At 36.3% G+C, this 21,469-nt stretch overlaps 3 protein-coding genes and 1 pseudogene across 14 annotated transcripts; 2 read left to right on the top strand and 2 right to left on the bottom strand.

The window, feature by feature from the left end:
* Nucleotides 1–4,544: 4,544 nt before the first annotated feature.
* LOC147929530 (uncharacterized) lies at nucleotides 4,545–7,868 on the bottom strand. 2 transcript variants are annotated; one of them, XM_087480876.1, is made up of 5 exons: nucleotides 5,948–7,868; nucleotides 5,594–5,822; nucleotides 5,396–5,484; nucleotides 5,177–5,284; nucleotides 4,545–4,892 (listed from the first exon to the last, which is right to left on the bottom strand). In XM_087480876.1, exons 2-5 carry the CDS (start codon nucleotides 5,790–5,792, stop codon nucleotides 4,677–4,679), a joined length of 612 nt encoding a protein of 203 aa, XP_087337002.1. In that variant the 5' UTR covers nucleotides 5,793–5,822; nucleotides 5,948–7,868; the 3' UTR covers nucleotides 4,545–4,676. The 2 variants fall into 2 exon arrangements, with proteins under 2 accessions (XP_087337002.1, XP_087337001.1); XM_087480875.1 differs by having other exon boundaries at nucleotides 5,396–5,511; nucleotides 5,948–7,771.
* Nucleotides 7,416–7,727, top strand: LOC104736799 (5-methyltetrahydropteroyltriglutamate--homocysteine methyltransferase 1 pseudogene; annotated as a pseudogene).
* Nucleotides 7,869–7,904: 36 nt separating the features above from the next.
* LOC104736798 (late embryogenesis abundant protein 47-like) lies at nucleotides 7,905–8,877 on the top strand. The gene is made up of 3 exons (XM_010456858.2): nucleotides 7,905–8,136; nucleotides 8,221–8,490; nucleotides 8,596–8,877. Exons 1-3 carry the CDS (start codon nucleotides 7,996–7,998, stop codon nucleotides 8,752–8,754), a joined length of 570 nt encoding a protein of 189 aa, XP_010455160.1. The 5' UTR covers nucleotides 7,905–7,995; the 3' UTR covers nucleotides 8,755–8,877.
* Nucleotides 8,878–8,953: 76 nt separating this feature from the next.
* LOC104736797 (uncharacterized) lies at nucleotides 8,954–20,546 on the bottom strand. Of its 11 annotated transcripts, none has more exons than XR_015577751.1 (44): nucleotides 20,179–20,535; nucleotides 19,716–19,901; nucleotides 19,361–19,450; nucleotides 19,019–19,089; nucleotides 18,740–18,895; nucleotides 18,348–18,465; nucleotides 18,187–18,242; nucleotides 18,037–18,091; nucleotides 17,889–17,945; nucleotides 17,683–17,784; nucleotides 17,454–17,534; nucleotides 17,269–17,321; nucleotides 16,923–16,992; nucleotides 16,614–16,677; nucleotides 16,351–16,499; nucleotides 16,122–16,249; nucleotides 15,982–16,039; nucleotides 15,722–15,819; nucleotides 15,545–15,632; nucleotides 15,345–15,410; nucleotides 15,205–15,264; nucleotides 14,953–15,039; nucleotides 14,584–14,770; nucleotides 14,426–14,469; nucleotides 14,212–14,340; nucleotides 13,968–14,099; nucleotides 13,819–13,871; nucleotides 13,676–13,724; nucleotides 13,512–13,570; nucleotides 13,250–13,389; nucleotides 12,984–13,162; nucleotides 12,759–12,887; nucleotides 12,607–12,692; nucleotides 12,349–12,459; nucleotides 12,148–12,260; nucleotides 11,926–12,049; nucleotides 11,648–11,769; nucleotides 11,389–11,536; nucleotides 11,109–11,283; nucleotides 10,483–10,807; nucleotides 10,255–10,394; nucleotides 9,821–9,945; nucleotides 9,541–9,742; nucleotides 8,954–9,370 (listed from the first exon to the last, which is right to left on the bottom strand). XR_015577751.1 is itself a non-coding variant. In XM_087480868.1 (44 exons), exons 1-44 carry the CDS (start codon nucleotides 20,281–20,283, stop codon nucleotides 9,283–9,285), a joined length of 4,863 nt encoding a protein of 1,620 aa, XP_087336994.1. In that variant the 5' UTR covers nucleotides 20,284–20,546; the 3' UTR covers nucleotides 8,954–9,282. The 11 variants fall into 11 exon arrangements, 7 of the variants coding, with proteins under 7 accessions (XP_087336994.1, XP_087336995.1, XP_087336996.1 ...); XR_015577752.1 differs by having other exon boundaries at nucleotides 9,821–9,939; XR_015577753.1 differs by having other exon boundaries at nucleotides 15,545–15,629.
* Between the last annotated feature and the right edge of the window lie 923 nt (nucleotides 20,547–21,469).

Below are 21,469 nucleotides of genomic sequence, written 5' to 3'. Positions count from 1 at the left end.
TTTACGACTATGTAAAATAGTCGTAATGTAGTCATTATTTAGCGACTAATTTTACGACTATTTATTTTAGCGACTCTCGATTTATGACTACTAGTTTTAGTCGCTATTTAATCGTAACACACCGTTTAGCTACTAAATAATGAATAATAATATAATCACTATTTACTTGTTTTCTTGTAGTGATAAACCCTGTTTATTCTTAAAAAAAGCTTCATTTATTTATCCGTCAACTGAATGCTTTATTGTTCCTGCTATCGTAATAGACGGTGATATGTCTATATTTATTATCTGCATCTTTTTTAATATTGTGTTTTGAGTATAAAATTTCAATTTTTATGGTATACTTTTCTAGTCAATTGTTTTCTAATTACGTGTGTTATCTAAAATCTTGAAACTATATGGTATGATTTTCTACTAAAAAACCAAATGATCCAATTTAAGTAATAATGTTTAAATTTTGACTAATTGTTCTAGATTTTGTAGTTTACCACTTTATAAACGTACAGCTAAATCCTAGGGACACGTAGCAAACTTTAACGAGGCTTGAAGTTTTGAAGTTAAAAAGCAAATTTGAAAATGAAGAACGCTTCTCTCAAGCTCTCACTCTTGGTTTTCATTTTGGTCATCACATCTAGTAAGTTTTTCTTTATATTGCCTTTTCATTTGTCAGCAGGTGCATTGTAAAGGTGTTTTTTTTTTTTTTTGTACAAGTGATAGAAACAAAGAGTACATTTTTATGTATTGGTTATTAGTATTTTTGTTTTTAGATGAAGAGTTTAACCTTTAAAGCCATTTTGTTTTATGCTAATGATGGATGAGAAGATCTTGGAGCACAAGCAAGACATCTAACCGAAGTTGATGCTTAACGAAGCAGTTCACAATATATGAGACAGCAAAGGAGTGTGATACTTGAACGAAACAGTGTGAACGTGTGGATGCAATCCTTGGCTGCAAAGGGGTGAGAAGAAAAAAATATTTTCAACCGTAAGATCTATCTTCTTTTTATCTAAACCGTTAGATTTAGCAGACCTTTAAAAATAGATTTGCTATTATATATAGATTAGTGTGACACCATCCTTCCTTATTTAATTTACTAGCTGCATTTACAAAAAATATCAGAGGCATACTCGGCGAGGTTGATCACATCCCCCTGCATAATTCATAAAATAATCAATATATAAAATTTTGGAGACATTTAGCAAATAAATACTGGAATTGGAATTTATTTACAAGCAGGTCATTGGCATTAAATAATTAATTAAAAAAATAAATTAATTCAACCTATATTCGATTTTTTATATAGAAACTAAGTGTTTTAAAAGGTAACAAACATAATTACAAATGCCATTAATTTTGGTGTAATTGTTTTACATAATTGCAAATGCCATTAATTACAGTGTAATTGTTCAAAAAAACTAATTGTATGATTTTAGAAGGTAACAAACATATTTACCATTCAACTTGATATTTTATTCAAGGAATGACCGAATGATAATAAAATATAAAAATATTGCCTTCTCACAAATTTATTTTTATTATGTATTTAAAACTAATCCTCCTAATCTTTTTGATCCGCTATATATCTTCCCATTAGTAAAAAAGAAGAACACATTATACTAGAACGATTTTACGTTTCTTTCTCTAGTTTAGATCTTCAAAGCATATATTTTTTTATAGATTTTGTTATGAGAAATACCCTAAAATGACACTAAAACAAATTTTATGTACAACTAAAGCACACATTCTATAAATTTCCAAAAATAGCACTAGTTAACACATTAAAATATTTAAAATTAATTTTTAGAATTTTGTATTTTAAGTTTGGGTTCTCAATTTCACATTTAGGGTATAGTTTTGAAGTGTATGGTTTAGTATTTTGAATTTAGGATTTAATTTTAAAAGATTAATTAGTGCTACTTTTGGAATTTGAGAGATGTTGTGCTAAGTTTGGAAAAAAACTTATTTTTGTGCTATTTTTGAGAATCTCCCTTTTGTTATTCTTCGTATGTTGATTATTGATTGACAATGATGTTGTGTTTATGCCGATGGTAATTAAAGTGCTCGATTTCAAAATAGAATTATTTCTAACAATTTTTTTTTTGTGTCTCTATTTTTTTTTTTTTTTGTATTTTGTGACTTTCTTATCAGAAAACCTAAGATGCAAGCACAAAAAATGTGACATTTAAGTTATTTTGACATCCCAAAGCCTCTTGAAAATGAAGTTATGTCGTGTCTATCTCGCCAAAGAAAAAGGGATCAACAACTATTGTTATCCGTGTATGTCTATATTAATGTGATATATTGGTGAAAATCCAAAAATATTAGATTATATAGATATAATTATTATATATAAAGTACCAAAATCATGAAAATACTAATGAGTCTTTTAGTTATTATATTTGATCTTTCATGTATCAAATAAGATATAGATTTTAATTAAACATTTAGTTGTAAAATTTATATTTTACTTGATAAAAATTTGAAAAATTGATTTGATAAAAAGTGAATTTTAACCTCACATAATAATTTTACTTTCACGGATTTCGTATGATGAGTTTTTGCGGATTAAAATTATTTGAACATGTTGTGTGACCCGCCTAGCATGACGGGTTTGGACTATAGAACCAACACTAAAACTATTAGTTTATTTCATATACTATAGATTTGTAATCATAGTTTGAAAAATTAACTTATAAATTATTTAGTATATGAACTACAAAATATTACACATACTATAACACATTCTTAATATTCCAAAAAAGAAAAATGTATACACATAAAAATATACACTAACATATCATATGGACATATACCTCTGTTTAATTCTAGAAAACAAAACTATATGTTTTAAAATTTTATATTATATCGAATAACAAATTTAATGTAATTAGGTTCTAAAATGACGTAAGAAGAAGAAAAAATACTTTTAACAAAATTATAAAAATATTAGACAAAAGTTAATTAATTTGAAATTTGAAAACTAAATAAATTAAAAATTATTATTTAAAATACAATAATTTAAAATTTACACGGCAGTGAAAACCTAGTATATATACATGGCAATCAATACGTTTAGCATCATCATACAATACCATGAGAACCTCGATTCTTAAGCTGAACTCTCTAGGTCTCTAACCACTTGGATCATTTGTGCCTTCGTCTTCTGAGTCAGAGGGTTCAGAAAGATCAATCTCCATCTCGTCTTTCGTCATGAATTGGTACCAGTTCTCTCTTCTGCCCAGTCAACATTAGTGAACTCCTCACACAAGAACAACGTCACTCCGGATACGGTCCCTTTTCGTTTCTGCATCGGCAATTGTCATGTTGACTTCTATGTAAAACAAGCTAAGAGCTAGAGTTTTCTCTTTTCTCATGTACGCACTATTGTGCAAAACTAGTTTCCCCGCAGAGTATCCTCCGAAAGAATAATTTTTGTTTTGTTCCCATTTTTCCATTTTTGTATTTTACATGTTACTGAATATCATTGTTTCAACCTTTTGCTTCCTTTCATTACAATAACGATTACATGAAACAGAGAGAAATCTGATGCATTGCTTAAGACCATAGAATTTCCAAGTGAGTGAGAGAATGCAAAGCAAATTTTGAGTGCAAAAAACCATTACATAACCTTCTGATTTTGTTTAGAGAGAGACAAGCTATAGAGTGCTATCTATATATTATATAAATAAACAACCAAAACTGTTGTTAAAAGGGTTTGTTTCCATACTAGTACATTTTGAAAACTTAATTGGCAAACTAATACATTTACTATTCAAAATTAGAAAACTAGGTGTTGTGTAATAGAGAATGTGTGAGATATGAGAGATTGTGGTACATAGGGTTAGATGAGAAGATTACCAAAAGGAGTATGTGTGTGGGTGTGAAATAAAGTTTTTTTTTTCTTTCAATCATAATTATTTAAATAATTGTTAATATAATTTTTTTTAGAATTTTTTTTAGATACAAAAAATCTATATTTCTTCTTTACAAGAATTTTATTTCATAATTTTTATATATATTATATACATCTTATGTATCCGTACACTTTATTTAGTGTACTGATGTCTATACACTTTATTAAGTTTACAAACACACAATATTAAATGTACATATGTAATTTGAACAAAACCATTGTGATACAAATATCTTAAGCCCTAAGAATTAAACAAATTACACAAATTACATATGTACACTTAATAATGTGTCATACATCTGTACACTTAATAATGTGTACGGACATCTGTACACTTAATAATGTGTACATACATCTATATACTTATTAATGTGTACGGATACAAAATTTGTAAAAAATATTTAACGTTATCAAATAAAATTATCAAACAAAAAATATATCTAATTATAAAGAAAAAAAAAACAGAAATTTTTATACATTTTGAAAATTTTCAAAAAAATCAATTTTAATTACCCAGCATTTTGTTTTTAAGATTGTAGGGAGCATATATTAGAAAAAAAAAATCAAAGTCTCAACGGCATTGTTGTAAATATAAAATGTTGATGAGGGAAAGGTCATGTGAGCAGTAGAAAACAGTAAAAAATGTAGAATTTGCTAATTGTAAATAGTGATTGTACTAATTTTACAATTATGTTTTGAAAAGTGTCTATTTTTCCAAATAACTTTTGTTAAAATTACATAACACCTTGGGAACCTAGACCGGTTAATTTTTCTTTCCCTTGTTTTTTCTAGATGGAACTACCGTCCAGCCATCATCAGCTGCTGCTTCATCAACGGGCATGGCTTCTGGTTTACGGCTTGAGCTGTTCTCAGATGCATCCACCATCATGTCTGTGGTTTGATCATCATTCATGCTAGTATCCTCATCATCATCGTCGTGATCGCTTTCCTCATCATCCTCATCATTACCATTTGCAACCTACAATACAAGAATTGGTATAAGACACTCAATTCTAACTCTGGGAAACTCTGAAATAACCCAGCTAGATGTGTACGAGGAACCAAACATATGTAGTAAAATTTTGAAATACCCTAGCAAAAAAAAACAAACAGACATGGATTTCCAAGAAGGGTACTGGATATCTAATATTACTACAGACAATATCTTGCTTAGACATGAGCTTTACTATTAGTGACTCAGGAATGTGAAAGCAACAAGACAGCATTAAAAGAAGTAAAATGAAACTAGAAAGAACCACCAACCTTGACAACACTTGCTTTCGCCTTAACTTTAGTAGCCCTTAGTTTCTCAACCATTTGGAAGTTACCAACACAGCATTCTTGGTACAAATCCAGTAGTGACTCTGTCACCTTTCAATTGCATAGCAAGTAAAACACTCTCAGTAGCCCAAAACAAGAGAACAAACCAACCTTTGCAGAACTAGTAATCGTAATTCCAAAAGAAATAGTATACATATATACCTCTTCGGGGCTTCCATCATCAGCCTCTGTATTAAGCTCATTAAGACCATTCTCTAGAATATCAACTAACCGATCATAGTCCATTGGATCTACAAACCAACCCAACCATTGCAGAACTAGTAATCGTAATTCAGAATTCAACCATTGGAGTGAGGGAACACACAACTAAGGAGAATTAAAAAAAAAGAAGAAACCAACCTTTTGATAAGGTGAAATGATCGAAAATTTGGGAGATGGTGTTCTCAGCTTTCGCTTGAGAATTTTTGCCGCCCCAACCGTTTTCGACGGCGGCTCTCATAGCAGTCCACCGCGAAAGTATCAAACCGATTCCTTCGTGCAGCATGGCCACCTCCTCATCACCAATCACTTCTACCGGTACATTAGCGTTCTGATTCATTCTCTTTCCTTCTTCTTCTTCTTCTTCTCTCTGTTGATCAATCAAACACTTAGAGTAAGAGCGAAGCTAATTACAAGATTGAATCACAAAAAAAAAACTGATTCAATTAAAAACCCTAAATCGCAAAATTTTGAATCATGGAGACAAGAGAAAACCTGAGATTGTCGAAACTCCGGCGAGACGGTGAGCAAAAGTAAGTTGGTTGCGGCGACGTTGCGGCGAGTAGGCGAAGTTTTTTTTTTTTCGTTCTTCTTTTCACGATTTTGTGAATGGGGAAAGAAGAAGGAAGTGAGAGAGACTGCAACTTCGAAACCCTAACCGAGAGTGATCTAGTAAGCTAAACCGGATCGTACTGGTTTAATTGTCGGTTTGTTTTTAATCGAAACGAAATTAATCAAACCGAACTATAGATATGTTTGATTCTTTAATGGCTAAATTAAGAGACCAAAATCTGAGAAAGTTTTTTTTTTTTGGTAAAAGATTAAGTTTTATACCAATTTTTCTGTCACAGAAAAATACAGTTGGCAGAAAAAGACCAAAAAACTATAATGCAAAAAATAAGAACAATAACAAGCAAACACACACAACAAAGCAGGGTAAGATGAGACGAAAGAAACCACTATAGAGAAAGACAAATGCAGAGCGCAACATGAACTCGAAATTGCCGCGAGCGTATGCAATCAAGGCAGTCTTCAAACCTAGTACCTACAGCTTTCTCGATCACGAAAACACTAGAAAAATATGGTTAAAAACCATAGACCGGAACCACCATTGATTAATCAGGTGACAACACTAGCGGCTTGGGAAATGCTCATCAGAATCCAATGTTGCTGCTAGCACGAGAGATGAAGAAGCCGGCTCCACCTTACTCACAACATCATATTCCCCTACACACTTCCCCGAGGGGAGACAAAAGCTAGAACCAAAGTGGCCGCGCAATCGTCTTTCACGATTTTAATCACCATGTCTCATTAACTCCTCCCACTTCGCTAAAGTCGCAGCCTGAACAAAAAAACAACAGACAACAAACAGCGACACACAAGGCAACAAAAATTGAGCCACCAACAGAGCCACATCAAAACCTCAAATGATCCGCTCTGAAACCTCCACAACACCACCGCCGCAGCCGCTCTGAACAGCTACTGAGAGACTCCCCACCATGAAGCTCCGCACCAGAAAGTTGCCACCACGAAGAGCCGCAAGAGAGAGATAAAATCGATTCATCCAGACGGAAATCGCGCCGGGAAAACCTAAGCCGAAGGCTGAAAGAAGAAGATCTAGTGCCGTCTTCAAGCTCCGTCACGTCCTCTTTTCATGCCGACGACAACGCAAAAACAGATTTGAGATCTTTCTACCTCGAACTCAGCACTTTGCCGCAAAATTAGAAGAAGCAAAAGAAAAAAGAGAAACAGGGGCAGAAAGGAGAAGGGAGAGCACCGACGTGAAGCCACCGGACGCCGGTCACCGGCGGGTTCAATATTTTTTTGAGGGCGATTAGGACGAACAGAATCGTAGAGAGAAGAGAAAGGAGAGGGAGGAGAGAGAAAGAAGAATAATATGAATCAGATCCACACTCACATGTGCTACTCCCACTTCAATGACATCATACACTCCATCATCGACATGGATGCTGATGTTATCACCATTGAGAACTCCCGATCTGATGAGAAGCTTCTCTCTGTGTTCCGTGAGGGAGTGAAGTACGGTGTCGGAATCGGTCCAGGAGTGTACGACATCCACTCTCCAAGAATACCATCTTCTGAGGAAATCCTAGACAGGGTGAACAAGATGCTTGCTGTCTTAGAGCAGAACATCCTTTGGGTTAACCCTGACTGTGGTCTTAAGACCCGTAAGTACACTGAGGTTAAGCCCGCCCTCAAGAACATGGTTGATGCCGCCAAGCTTATCCGTTCCCAGCTCGCCAGTGCCAAGTGAAGAAAAGTTTGATTTGAACAAGGAAACGTTTTTTCTCTTTCTCTATAAAATGGTTGTGTTTTGTTTGGTTTTTAATAACTTTCTTAAAAAGAATATTTTAGAAGAAGTTAGATTAAAATTAAAAAAAAATAAAAAATCAGAGAAAGTTGAGGAGCACCTTTCTAAGATAAGTCACAGAATTGAATGGCTCATGCAAAACTAATATAAATTCTGAACATTACAAATATAAATATCGCTCAGAAAAAAATATCAGGTTTGAGAATAAAAGATGAGCCAAGAACAACTAGAGAAACTTATAGATTGCGCTGACGGAAAAGGAGAGGCTGAAAAGGTTCCGGCGGCGGTTGGAGGTATTAATGCAGCCGAGGACAAAAAGAAATGTGTTGTCGCCGATGCCTCCGGTGAAAAGGTCCATTTTTCAAATCATATATATTTTTCTAACCATATGTTCTAATTATATATAATTCACGTAATTAGAACGTTACATTTGTAGGTGGAGGGAGAAGTAAACAAGAAAAAGGTGGCTTCAGCATCGGAAGGAACCATAACGATTGGAGAGGCTCTAGAGGCAGCGGTTCTCACAGCAGGTAATAAGCCCGTTGAATGGAGTGACGCAGCTGCCATACAAGCAGCCGAGGTTAGAGCTACGGGACGGACCAACATCATGCCTGGCGGGGTTGCAGCCTCGGCTCAATCAGCCGCCACTCTTAATTCTCGGGTCACCTCCGAAGACGAAAAGACTACGCTCGCTGACGTTCTCACTGTGAGTAGACATGTGCAAAAACATTGATCCATGTACGTGTTTGTTTCTTACATTTGTGGGTTCTAACGATTTTTTCTCCTTTGTGGGGTACAATGGTTTTGAAAGGGCGCAAGTAGTAAATTACCGTCAGACAAAGCAGCAACAAGAAAAGACGCAGAGGGAGTGACAGGCGCAGAGATGAGGAACGATCCTCATCTTACTACTTATCCAACCGGCGTGGCTGCCTCCGTCGCTGCTGCTGCTCGAATTAATCAGGCCAAGTGATACCCATTCTTCTTTCTTGGTAGCCAAGTTTATATAAACTGACTACAATGTGTATATATGTCGATGTCTATAAGATTTTGATTTTGATTTTTTTTAATTATACATATTTAATTTACGTATAAACTACATCTAAACCCAAAATTAATTCAAAGAATATCCAACAAAATCAGAATGAAAATAAAACAAGTTAAAACAAACATTGTCAAAAAGAAAATGGATCAAATAAATGAAAGCAGGTTTGACTGGTCCAGACAGGGTTGACAATCGAACCATGGTTCTCTGAATCAGTTAACAGAATACTTTGTTGGACCGACATACATAAAATCTCGGGGAATGGCGTATTGTAACATCAGCGGGAAAGAATGAAGCACACTCCCATGTTAAAACAGCACACAGGTAATTCGGTACAAGCTAAAACAAAGAATACAACCTATGTGGTAGAGAACCAAAATTTTCTCTCAACAATCTAGCGTAAGAAGAGAAAGTTTAGAGCTCCAATCTCCTGAGAAACATTCCAATCTACTACCATCAGCTAGATAGACTAACCTTTTCTAGGCCAAGCTCCATAGCAACTGCTCGTAGTAAAACTTGCACCAACTCCCTCACCTGCGTTTCCCTGGTGAAAACAAAACTCTCAAAATCAAAATTTGATAGGATCTTTTAGTAACAGAATTTCCCCACTATTGAATTTGATGGGTTGAGATCTGAGTTTTTAGTGACCGTACAGAGATTTTGTCACCCTTTTTTGTTTCGAACGACAAACTGCAACTGAAGAAGCAATATTACCTTGACAACACAAGCTCGCACAGGGAGGGAAAAAGAACAAGTAGGTGCGCACCGGTGTCGCGGTTATCTTCGCGTAGGATGGTTTTCAGGTAAGGTTGCAACGGAAGAACAGATGCAACCTCAGGATGAATGCTGAGGTGCTCAAGTTCTTGGAGAGTAAAGATAATCTCTTCAAGTCTAGCTGTTGGGATCGGACGGTTGCCTGTCATAAAGATAACCACAGATTAAGGAATGGCAAGCAAAGAAGATGTTAGAATTTAAAGAAAATGGAGACCCTTACCTAGATTATTCTCGTCGATTAAAAATCTACTCAAAATGAATTCACATCTGGCCATTAGCGTGATGATAGAGATTTTGCTCACTTCTGTTCTTGTGGAGTGCCACTCCTTGGTTTCAGAGCTGAAACTAAAAAAAGTAAATGATATCGGTTTGTTAAACATGAGTGTAAGAATGGGTACCAAATCACTATTCATGGACATTTCTAATCTTCTGCAGAGGAATGGCAATGCGCCTGAAGTCTCTCTCTATGATTTGTCTACATATTGTTATATGTGTTTGATTCAAAATACCCAACTAATGTCGAGGAGGGATTTTTTAGAGGAGCAAGCTCTATCATATTATCAAAGTATGAAATACTAGTGTCTTTGGAGAAGAAGCAATAAAAAAATTAAAGGAATAGGCTTATGATCATGAATATGCTCAAGGCGATATTACCTGCTCAAGGAAAACAACTTTTGTAAGCATGTCAAGGAAAATCTACTACAGTGGGCAGGCATAAGCTCTACAGTTTCAACAGGCAATGAGCATGTACGTGATGCACAGCGATCTAGGGTTGAAACAAGCCGCTCCAGGACCTGTTTATTCAAGAAGTGGACACAGCACAAAAATAACTCAGACATTAGGATAACAGAGAACGATTTACATGAAATTCAAGCTACTCACTTCTCGAGGTGCATCAATGGTCGACATAAGAATGATATCGCCAAGACCATTTAAAAAGGCCATCTCAAGGGTCTCATTGGCTTTGAGTGCTGCAGCAGGGAGAGAAGTTGAAGAAAGTGCACGCCCACAATAACCAACAAGGAATATATCGTAAACATCTCCAATTTCTTTCCAAATGCGTATTCTAGCTGTTTTGCTAATTTTTAGGTCTGTGTCACCACCCACAGAACATAATTTCACATCTTCAACAAGTAAACGGTTGAAGCCCTCAGCTGCTACCTTCCAGAGTGAACCATCTGGATTGTCTCGTCTTGTCATCATGCACCTGAAAATCAAAATGATCCTTTAGTTTTTTGTACACACTTCTCCCAGACACAACAGAAGGAATATAGACATGATAACTCAACCAATCTACAGAAATTCAAGAACCATTTATTTTAGCAATTCTGGGCAGGGACATGGAACATGAGAGAGGAAAAGGGGAGGTTTGGGTTGACTAGATTAAGCAAACAACCCATGATTCCCTTTCGAAACTCATGTTATGAGACTTTTGAGGTGAGAAGAGCCAACCCATTTGCACAATGCCTATCGTAATCAATAAAGGGTATACAATGAGTTTATTTTACCTTCTCAGGTTCTGAATGAAATCGGGAAACAGGATATACTTCTCAACTGCAGGAGCTTGAAGGAGAAGCTCTACCAAGGCAGGTATCAGTTTTTCTGCAAACATATTAGTCGTAATTCTTGTGGTTGGAATTGTTTCAGACGAAGCATCAGCTTTATGTTCCAAAACTTCACTGCCTGGGTGAAATGATAAAAGAATATTAGATAAAGACTTGTTGAGAGTAAATTAACATCAAGTACTTACTTGCACAGTGACCTATATGTGGTTTATCTCAATCTCACCTTCCTCATTTGGCAGAACAGAATCAACCCGTGGAAGATAATGCAAAAACTCTCTTAGCAGGATTAGCCACATTGACGAAAGGTGCTCAGGAGGACCCAAAGAGGGCAAGATTTCCAAAACATGACGTAGTACAGGGGGTACATGTCCCTTGAATAATCAATGGAAGAATGAGATGCAGGAAGCCAAGTTTTGAGACTTAGTACTTGAGAGGAAGAAGAAGAAGAAGGTAAAGGATGAATAATGAGAGAACAGACTTACATATTCACTTTCAAAATTTTCACTATTTATGATGGCCTGTTTTATAGCTAAGTCTACAATTCCCAACAATTGCATGTACATTTTATCATCAAACATCTTCAGTGATTGCACGTATAGTTCACCTGTCAAAACATTGGACGAGAAAGAAAAAGGAAAGAGTAAGATCCAAATTCTGTCATGCAAAGAAGAACACCTTTGTTTCAGGCATTTCTATTTACTAAAATTGTTCATTTTCGTAAACCAAAATGCAGATATTTCATTGAAAAAAACTGAATTACCTAAACCATGCAGAATCTCTTGTTTCACCTTGGTTGCTGTGTCGCCTGTGTAACTCGATGACTTCTGGAAAACAAGCTCATACACGTCCAGTACCGAATTAAGATATCGGAGTTGCAAGTTTCCCTGATTCATGAAAGGGTTAAGTTTAAAGAGTGAAACATAGTTATGACGGTGTCTATAGTAACTTAGTAACTCATAGATTTTTCATATAGCGCTGTTACCTTGACACAGTGGGACACAACAGCTGTCTGCAGACAATTTATCGCTGCAAGTGATACCTCTTTGCTCCCATTGAAAATGCTGTTCTTAACAAAAGCAAGCAAAGACTCCCATCCTACAGAAGTAGAAAGTTCCACAAAATTTCAGCCTCTCCTAAACAATAAGCACTACAGTCAAGGCAAATGACAATTCTCTCACCTGACCAGAAGTTAGGTAGGCTTTCGAGAAGAGGAAAATAAGACCGAAAGAGGCGGGCTATCCCTCCAAGGACAAGGACAAATGTTTCATCCCACTGCTTCTGGGCTGTATTGCGACTGCAGATCAGAAAATGGATGGCAAGGTTCAGTGGTGGGCACTGGTAAATGTTTTTTGAAATAAATGAGCTATTCAGGCATCCAAGACTATAAGAAAGAGAAGGAAAATGCAGAAGACATCCACACAAAGAGAATTCCTTTTGTCACCTATGATGTATAAGCATGTGCACTGCCTTCCCTCCTCGAGTACCGATTTCTTTCCCTTGCCATTCGTCCTTTGATGATGTTGCAGCCTACAAATGAGGATTCACCTGTCAGAAGAGTCTTCTAAAATGAATTTCTCGAATCACTTTCCTCACCTTGTGAGAGGCGCCATCCAACATCGGGAAGATATAATTCCATAGACAATCCTCCCACATGCTTTTTGAAAGTTTGTTCCCATGACTTCCTAATATTTGAAAAAATGTCCTCACAGCTGAATTCCTGACCTGGAAAATTTGATAGCAATGAAAAAAAAAGCTTGATGGGGCACCAACTTTCCAAGAAAATAAAAATTAACATAAAACGGTGGTCGATGAAAAGACCTCTGGTCGCTCGTCATCCACGAGTTTCTGAATTAACGAAAAGACTAAAAACAGCAATTTCTCATGATTGACCACTTGTCTTCGAGCTTCATAATCTGAGTTGTTCGAATTGCTGATCATATGGCCTTCCCCGTCCTCACCATTTGTTTGATGTGGAGTGGAATCTGCATTATTGAATCCTGCAGGAACAGCTCAGCTTACTAAATATTTTATATATATAGCTTCTTGAGGTGAGAAGTGCAGACGAGGATTTGAAACTAATTTACCCAATCCTTTGTCCGCTAGAGACCCATGGTGGAGTCCCTTTGCTACGAAATCAGTCAAAGTCCACAACAGACCAATGGCTGTCAGACTTATATTCAGATCAGTCTTCTGTGCACTATAAGCTCCAGTAACGTCTATGCACCTGAAATATTAACATCATTAACCACCATCTCATAAAAACTAGTAATATGTTGCATCTCTAACAACTAAGTATCAACGGGTATAATATGAAGCATAGTAATTATAACTGAGAAAGGATCATACACATGGAGACAGTCTTCCGGAAGAGTAGGAAGTCCATCACTCATAATAACCCGGAGACTCTGGAGGAACAAACAAGGTATCAGTGACAAGGCATCAGTAAGCGATGGACTAAGGTCATACACTAAAACTTTTATTGAATCCACAGGCAGTCACCCTTTACTTACCTGGAACCCAAGGGTCGCCACATCCTTTTCTGATGCATCTGCAACAGACCTTAAGAGAATGTACGAGGAGTAGGATAAGTATATAGAATGGAAAATCCAATTTTACATGCGTGGAAGACACCAGAAGGGAGCAGGAAACATACCTCAACATGTCAAGAATGCTTGGCCAGCTATAATACAACTGTTCTCCACATCTCTGAGGATATAAAATTTATGCAGGAGCAAATCGTTAGATATTAAAGGTAAACGAAGCTCGATCGATGAATGTTCATATCGTGTGTATATAATATACCTCAAGTATATGAAGGAGAATTTTTAATGACCCAATTCGAACATCGGCCTTTTGAGCAGAAAAGTAAAGAACCCTGAGGGAAGATAGTACAGCACATTCAACTGACTTTAACTGAGTTTCCTTTGATTCTACCTAAGAAGAATAACAAAACCAAAAAGGGAAAAGATAAAATCAAAGCTAGGTTCTTTTTGCATGAGATGGAAAACTCTCAAATTTAAACAAGGACAGTGAAGAGAGATCTCACATCCAGAGTTGCATTTCTTGATCTGGCTGGATCTTCTCCAAACTGCTCTGAACCTAAGACAGAACATATGGATTGATCCAGGGCATCAAGCGCCATATTTCTCAAGTTCTGATTTGAATGCTCAGCAAGCTGTAATATGCAGTTGAAGTGTCAGTAAAGCCCAGAACAATGTCAGATATCCTGCAAATAAACAAAATTATGAATGCCTCGTCACCTCAAGAAAGTGGCCAACCACTTGGTCCCATAGTGGTTCCACCCCTGTCATACGAAGATAAATTAGATTGACCAATATAAAAATAATCCAGAGACTGGACAAATAGACAAGGCGACAGCATGGAAAACAGACTATACTCTGAAGATGTCAGAACATACTGTGAAGATTATTTACGAGTATAGAAATCATTCTGTCCACCGAAAAACTGATGCTCCCAATTTGTTTACTTGAAGCTGATGAAACACTGCCGGAAGTTTCTGTCATAGATTGATGGGACAACATATGGAGTGCAGAAAGAAGTGATTTAACAGAAGACACTTGCATCAGCGCCGAGCTCTCAAACAGCTAGGAAGATGAAAGCAATGAGTCAAGAACCAGAAATTGCAGAATCTAGCTAACCCCATACAAACTACCGTGAACATCAACAAGGAGCCTTATGTAGCTCTAGCCATTGAAATCTCAACAAGAAGACATTAACAAGAGAAATCCAAGGGCATAGATTATAGAAGAAAATTGATCTGGCTTACCTGAGAATTTAAAGAAGAGAGAATGCTAAAATCGGCGTACTGCCTAGAAGGCTCTCTGGTAAGCTTTGGGACTGCAGTTGTGACCTCCTAAAAGTACAAAATAATGTTATACTTCCCTAGAAGATTCATAAGAGTATTTACACATCAGAGAGTAAGATAAAATGATACTGTGGTAGAATAACTATAATAAAAATCAAGCTATAGCATACAGCCATAAAGACAGAATCCTACATGGGATTTTGCCAAATTTACCTGGGTGGTTGCATGAGGAGAATGAATAGCTCGATCTAGGGCTGCCAGAGTTTCAAGGACCTGTATTCGTTTAGGATTTCTCGTTATCATGAGATAGATTACTTGAACATACTTGAACATACTTGAAGCAAAATACTCACCAACACCCATGATGGGCCCAACACGTTATGCAACCTATGAGCGATGTTGAAGAGTGTTCTCAATGCCTGAAAAATAATCAAAAACGGTCTTAGGTCAGCCAAACACGTTTAACGAACTAATTATTAATGGATAAGCGGCAAAGAAGATTTTGTTTTTTCGAAAGAATGAGACACTGAATAAAGAATACTGAATTAAGTACCTGAACATTCTTGGGTGTCAGGACAATGACATCCTTCTGATCAACCTGTGCTTCAGAACGTTTGGACACAGGAGACTGTACGACGCTGCTGAAACAACAAATTAAATACCAAAAAATTAACAGGCTTGCATTAATTGAGTAGCTTTGACATGATATATAGCAAAATTTTCAAGATACCTTTTCCTTTCTGCATCAGTTGGCAAAACGATTGTAAATTTACAAAGCGATGCAAGAAAGGAGTTCAAGGGTTCTACAGCATGAAGAATGCCACATGCCTGAGAGATATATTTAAGTATACTCATCAAATCTTCTGAATAGGTCGACAACATAAGCTTAACTGGCAATGTAAAAAGTGTAGAACAAGGAAACTTTATTTTTACGGATCACCATTTAGCAGCCACAGCACAAATAGATACTTCCATCTGGTTTACATTTACCTGGGTGAATGCTTGATATCCTTTCAGTATCTCCAATACGATTGCCTCTCCTTGTGACCTTCAAGAACATTTAGAACAAACAAAGTCCTCAGTTCTCGCCTCATCACAATCAATGTATAGTCTGGAAAAGGGCTATATACCTTGATAGTATAAGGGAAAATGCATCAAGTATAGTCAACCACAATGAATCTACCATTGAGATACAGAGATGTGAGGTTTTCCCAACATAATCAGATGAAGGAAGATGCTCGTATCTGGGAGATTCAAGCTGGAGGTTTGAACAAGGAAATTTATGAGAGATAAGAGACAACCGGGCAAAGAGTAGCAAGAATATGGCATAATGGCAGAGGAGAACCCTGCATTAATTACCTCCCCAACGTCTACTGCTTCATCTGTCAACGTGGCGACTGTAAAGACAACTCCAAGTAAGCCTTCAATTGCCAAAGTTATTGCATGAGCTTCACTCGCAACGAGAACAGCCGCACTGGAAGCATCATTGTCAAGAATCCATTCAATTCCTATAGCATTGGGGAAATATTTAATGACATCTTTCATCAGAATGGAGTAAAAATTCATCTTAATCTGAGGTCCTTAAAGGTAATGAATAATCATCATAGTATCAAATTAATTACCTTTAGCTTTGCTACTAAACATCCCGGCAACAGCTGCTAGACTTTCCTCACTTGTCTCCTGAAACTACTTTCAAGAAAACCAATTCGAAAATTAAGTCATGCTCCAAAAATTTACTCCTGTTATTAGATGTCAATTCTTAAGCTAAATAAGCCACTTAATAGTTCCTAAAGTTCTCCCAAAACAATCTTTCCTGGTGCACAAAATTAGTAAAACTAAATGTTAATTTAAAACCAACTGGTAAACAAATAAAAATAGTGACTAATCTTGACTACAGAACACATTGTAGGAAACTTGCCCTACAAACCCACCTGTATGCTAGAAACAACTCGAGCAAGCGCTTTAACCATGCTCTCCACAACATTTGTGTTTTTGGGGTGCCTTGAAAGACAGATTTATCATTAGATCACATAAGCAACATAATCAGAGAAAAATCAGGACTAACAGAGAACTTCTATAGTAAAGTGATTATAAGACATAGCATTACGATCTTAAACGAAACTTCACAGTAAAAGTGGGTAGAATCACGAGAAAAACTCTTAAAATTTAGAAAATTATCCACTGCACAGTATGAAGAAAGAACAACACAGTAGATTAATCTCCTTAATTTGCATTATTAAGTGCATCACAAGGATAAATAGAAGTCACTAGCCTTACATATCAAAGTTCTGGAAAAGAATCCGTAACGTTCTTGCCTCAACACAAAACCCCTATTTAATGCACATACACAAGAGATCTTAGAAATGTGAATAGAAAAGAAATTAAGCACAAACTCTTGTGGCACAAACTCTTGTACTATCAAACAAACACGTGAAAGTAGTAATAATGGAATTAATGATTACCCTCAAAATCTCAAGAACGAGAATGCGATGCCACAGTGGCAAATCTAAAAATGTAGCTTTCACGAGCATACTTAGGAACACCTGAGCAGGCAGAAAATAATGGACGCACATCAGTAAAGAAAACTTGCAAATATCATAGTCAACAAGACAACATGTTTTATGTGTTTGTTCCTTTGCAGTCAATAGTACAAAAGTTAACAGAGAACATGTAAACTTGTGCATACTGTACCTCGCATTCTGTAATGAGAGACGAGCTATACAGTCGAATAATATGAGCAACTGACCGCAGCACTAACCGGCGAAAATAAGGTTCAACCATTTCTCCCTCGAGCTGCGCAGTAACAAACTTAATTTTATGAGTAAATACATTTAGACATGCTTTTAGATCACGTGGAAGCATACGAATATACAAAAGGCAGTGAAGTATGATTTTACCTCTGAACTGGTCCGAAGTGATGTCATCAGAAGGGAACAGATTTGGTGTCTCAAAACCTGATGAAAAATTAGGTAAGCTTTTACAGTAAGGCCATCATGCTAATGGAAGGATGGAAAACAAGTGCACTTGGAAAGAGCATAGCATTACCTGTTCGTAGGGAAGTAGTATCTTAAAAACTGATATATAGTTTGACAAAACAAACCTGCAAAGTAAATTGAGAACTCGTGCATTTGAAACATGATTTTCAGTCATTTGAACATGTGCAAATTACATTTTTAAAAACACTTGCCAACTCACTCAATTAGCTCGAGGGAAAAGGTCCTTGGAAGAGAAGCAACACGCAACCAAGCTGCCTGTAAAGCATTAATATAACAATCAACTCAGAAAACTTTCCTTTAACGACACTTATTTGGAGAGGAGATACATTATCAGAATAAATATAGTGAATTAACATATACAGATCCACCTGCAGCTGAGGCTGTCAGGTCCTCAAGCAACCGCAGACCAAGTTTTCCAGTTTCACTCAGTGTGTCTCTTGTAGTCAATCGACCACAGATAGCATCCTTTTCCAAGGGCCTGCTTTCATATGTCTGTTAGTATATCAAACAACTGTAATACCCAATACCAAAGGTTCCAATTGAATAGCCATGAGTTCTATGGAGAGCCTATGTCTTTTATTTTATCAAGAAAATCACAAACCAACCAGCATATAGAATTTATATTCCCCACTTGTGTGTAAAAATAACCAAAATTCCACAAAACCAAAAAAAAAATCTATCTGCACAGTAAAGACAGTGCAAAGAATAAGATACAAGAGTAAGTCAGACAGAATTAATAAGGACTGACGTACTCTGAGTTATTGTTATTCTGACTCAAATCTCCAGCAACAGAGCCAGTCCTTGCTGTTTGGCTGCTAGAACCATATTTAGGCATAGGAAGGGACTCAGCCAAAAGCACTTGATCAAAAATCAAGGCAACTGCTTGCCTGAAGGTAGCTGCAGCCGTACTGGAGACCAAAAAAAAAAAAAAAAATACAAATCATGGATATTGATTTTGAAAAAAGTAATAAAAAGAAAAAGCAAAAGAAAAAAAATACCTTAGGAGAAATAGAAAAATAAAAGCAACTTACTTGTAAACACTAGGAGATCGGTTATTATCAAGAAGCCTGAGACAGATACTTAGTCCTAGGACCATATTATCCTGGAATAAAGAAAGACGCTTAAGCCTCACGAATAGCAAAGCCACAAAGAAGCAGATCGATGGAGATTTAATAATTTTTCACTAGCACAAGACAGTTTGGTTTACTGGTTTTGATTAATGGGTCACTCCAAAAAATCAATTTCCTGACATCTGCACACTAGTGTTATATGTCTAAAACCATTTAACTTCTGCTTATGTCAATGACCAGGATCAGGACTGATGTTTGGCTGACTATGTAATTTAGTCTACCAGCACTGCTTGTTGTAATCACCTCGGTTTCTGGATGTAGTCGTGACTGAAATATTATTAGAATAGTTTGTAGAGTCTTTAGTTGGATATTTTCTTCTGCCATTTCCGAATGCTGCAAGTTAGGAAACACCAAGTTAGGTAGCGCTTTGCAAGAAATGTAAATCGGTTTCGCCTTTACCAATAACTAAAAAAAGAGGAAGAAACAAGAATGACTCTAGCAGAAATTAATGTACCAGAAAGACTTAAAAGGCTGTCACAAGGTATCTACGATAACTAGAAAATGCAAGAGATGAATCTCAATCCTCAGGTAACTTCAAATTCTGTGTGTTGCATTACAGAACAAATTATATAAAGAAGTTAGAGAAACTTTCACTTACATCTTTCAAGGTATAAAGTATCTCCTTTAGAGATGAAGGTTCAACAGCATCATGAGATATAAGCTTCTGCAAGCACGAAAGTCCTATAACACTAAGTTTTGTATTCCTGACTCCACACGCCATCAGAAAGATCCGAAGAATGTCTTCATTACTTGAGAGATCACTGGCACTTGATGACGACCGAAGCTGAAAAGAAAGATTATACTATAAGGAACTTACAATTCAATTCATCAGAAACATTCCAACAACGATTTCAAGAATATAAAATGCCAATCAATTCCTCATATTCAGTAATTTAACCCCAAGTGACATGAAAACAGAGATATCTCTCAACTGATATAGCTCAACAATTCATGCTTTGGCAGTCACTTGACCAATCAGACAATAAATTCAATCTTAAGAGACTCAATTGAAAAGCGTAATTGGTAACAGAGGTCGGACGGTACAGTTGTACATTACTAACCTTCAAGATTGCGTGCTCCGCTCCATCTTTCACGGCGGGATACCTCCGCCGCGCCTCGGCGGAGAGAGCTCGGAGATCCGCCTCCAAAGCCGCCACCAAAGCCATTATGTTTTTGTTACTTGGAACCCTCTCGAGATTTGTAGAAGAGAGCAACTTCGATGCTACCAGGGAAATAGCTGAATCGAGGAGTTGGGCATTTGAGATCGGACACACAAAAAAATGTTCCGATCGTGACGAACTGAGAAGAAAGCAAAAAAGTGGAAATCCAATGTAACCAAAAAGATCTTTGCGAATTGCGATAGCCCAAAAAAAAAAAAAAAGACTCAGATTAGAGCTGTGTATCTTAGCACGCGCATCTCACGTGCCTCAAAATCTAAAATTAATTTGGTTAATAAGTATGGTTGTTTTGGTTCAATTCGGTTCTCAATAATGATTATGGTCGGGTCAATTCGAATGATTTTCCCAACACCAGCGATACTCAAATCAAATCGAGTAAACATTTTTTTATAGGGTGTATTCAAAACATTATTTTAGAGGACAGTAAAACTCTAACTTAGTGTTTCTTTATTATCCAAAACATATGATTTTAGAGTAAACACCAATTTGGGGTTTATTCAATTTAGAGGATAGTAAAAATTGAATTTTCTTCTTTCATCTTTAATAAGGAAACACCAAGTTATTCAATTTAGAATTTTAAAACATGCTTTATATCCTTCATCTTTCTAGTTTCATCCCTGTTTTATTGCACATCTTAGTTTTAGTTATTATCTTGTATTTAATATGTCTTCTCAGTAGTTTTACATTCTGCATTTACTTTTATGTCATCAATCTGTTACATCAAAACCATTTTCATATCTGGTTTAATTTAGATAAGTGTTCACATCTTGACTGCTTGCATCATACTCATTATGGATTGACATCTCTTACACTCCAACTGCATAAGAGTAATTGAAACCTCTTGCATTCCACATGATCATATATCTTTGGTCTTAGTTTGTGTCTGTTGTCTGATTGCATCATTCATATATTCATAAGTATTCAAACCTACAAAAAGATATGTTTCAATTTGGCGCCGTTGCCATTTGAGCAGTTGTTTGTGACAGTCAGGATTTACACAAGTTTAAGATTAAGTTTTATTGTTACACTTGCTCATTACTGACTTGAATCTTCATCCGCTTGGTTGTTTTGAGTTTCAGGTACAAACTCAACCCAACACTTGACCATCTGCACGTTCGAGTGATCGATCGAGTCACCAATCCGAATTCAGTCAGTCTTCTAATTTCAGTCAGTT

This window comes from Camelina sativa, chromosome 13 (assembly GCF_030686135.1).
Source record: "Camelina sativa cultivar CO46 ecotype springtype chromosome 13, ASM3068613v1".
Taxonomy (NCBI): Eukaryota; Viridiplantae; Streptophyta; class Magnoliopsida; order Brassicales; family Brassicaceae; genus Camelina; species Camelina sativa.
The sequence above is the reverse complement of the archived record's forward strand: the minus strand, read 5'-3'. Positions and strand labels throughout refer to the sequence as shown.

Bases quoted from the DNA above. Each gene is read 5' to 3' on its own strand.
- LOC147929530 (XM_087480875.1), bottom strand. From the start codon at position 5,792: ATGAATCAGAACGCTAATGTACCGGTAGAAGTGATTGGTGATGAGGAG. The intron at 5,512-5,593 runs GTTGGTTTCTTC...TACGATTACTAG, and splicing joins TCATTTCACCTTATCAAAAG to TTCTGCAATGGTTGGGTTGG. The intron at 5,285-5,395 runs GTATATATGTAT...TGCAATTGAAAG, and splicing joins ATGATGGAAGCCCCGAAGAG to GTGACAGAGTCACTACTGGA.
- LOC104736798 (XM_010456858.2), top strand. From the start codon at position 7,996: ATGAGCCAAGAACAACTAGAGAAACTTATAGATTGCGCTGACGGAAAA. The intron at 8,137-8,220 runs GTCCATTTTTCA...TTACATTTGTAG, and splicing joins CCGATGCCTCCGGTGAAAAG to GTGGAGGGAGAAGTAAACAA. The intron at 8,491-8,595 runs GTGAGTAGACAT...TGGTTTTGAAAG, and splicing joins CGCTCGCTGACGTTCTCACT to GGCGCAAGTAGTAAATTACC.
- LOC104736797 (XM_087480868.1), bottom strand. From the start codon at position 20,283: ATGGCTTTGGTGGCGGCTTTGGAGGCGGATCTCCGAGCTCTCTCCGCC. The intron at 15,265-15,344 runs GTGAGTATTTTG...AAACGAATACAG, and splicing joins TGGGCCCATCATGGGTGTTG to GTCCTTGAAACTCTGGCAGC. The intron at 11,537-11,647 runs GTAAGTCTGTTC...TGATTATTCAAG, and splicing joins AAAATTTTGAAAGTGAATAT to GGACATGTACCCCCTGTACT.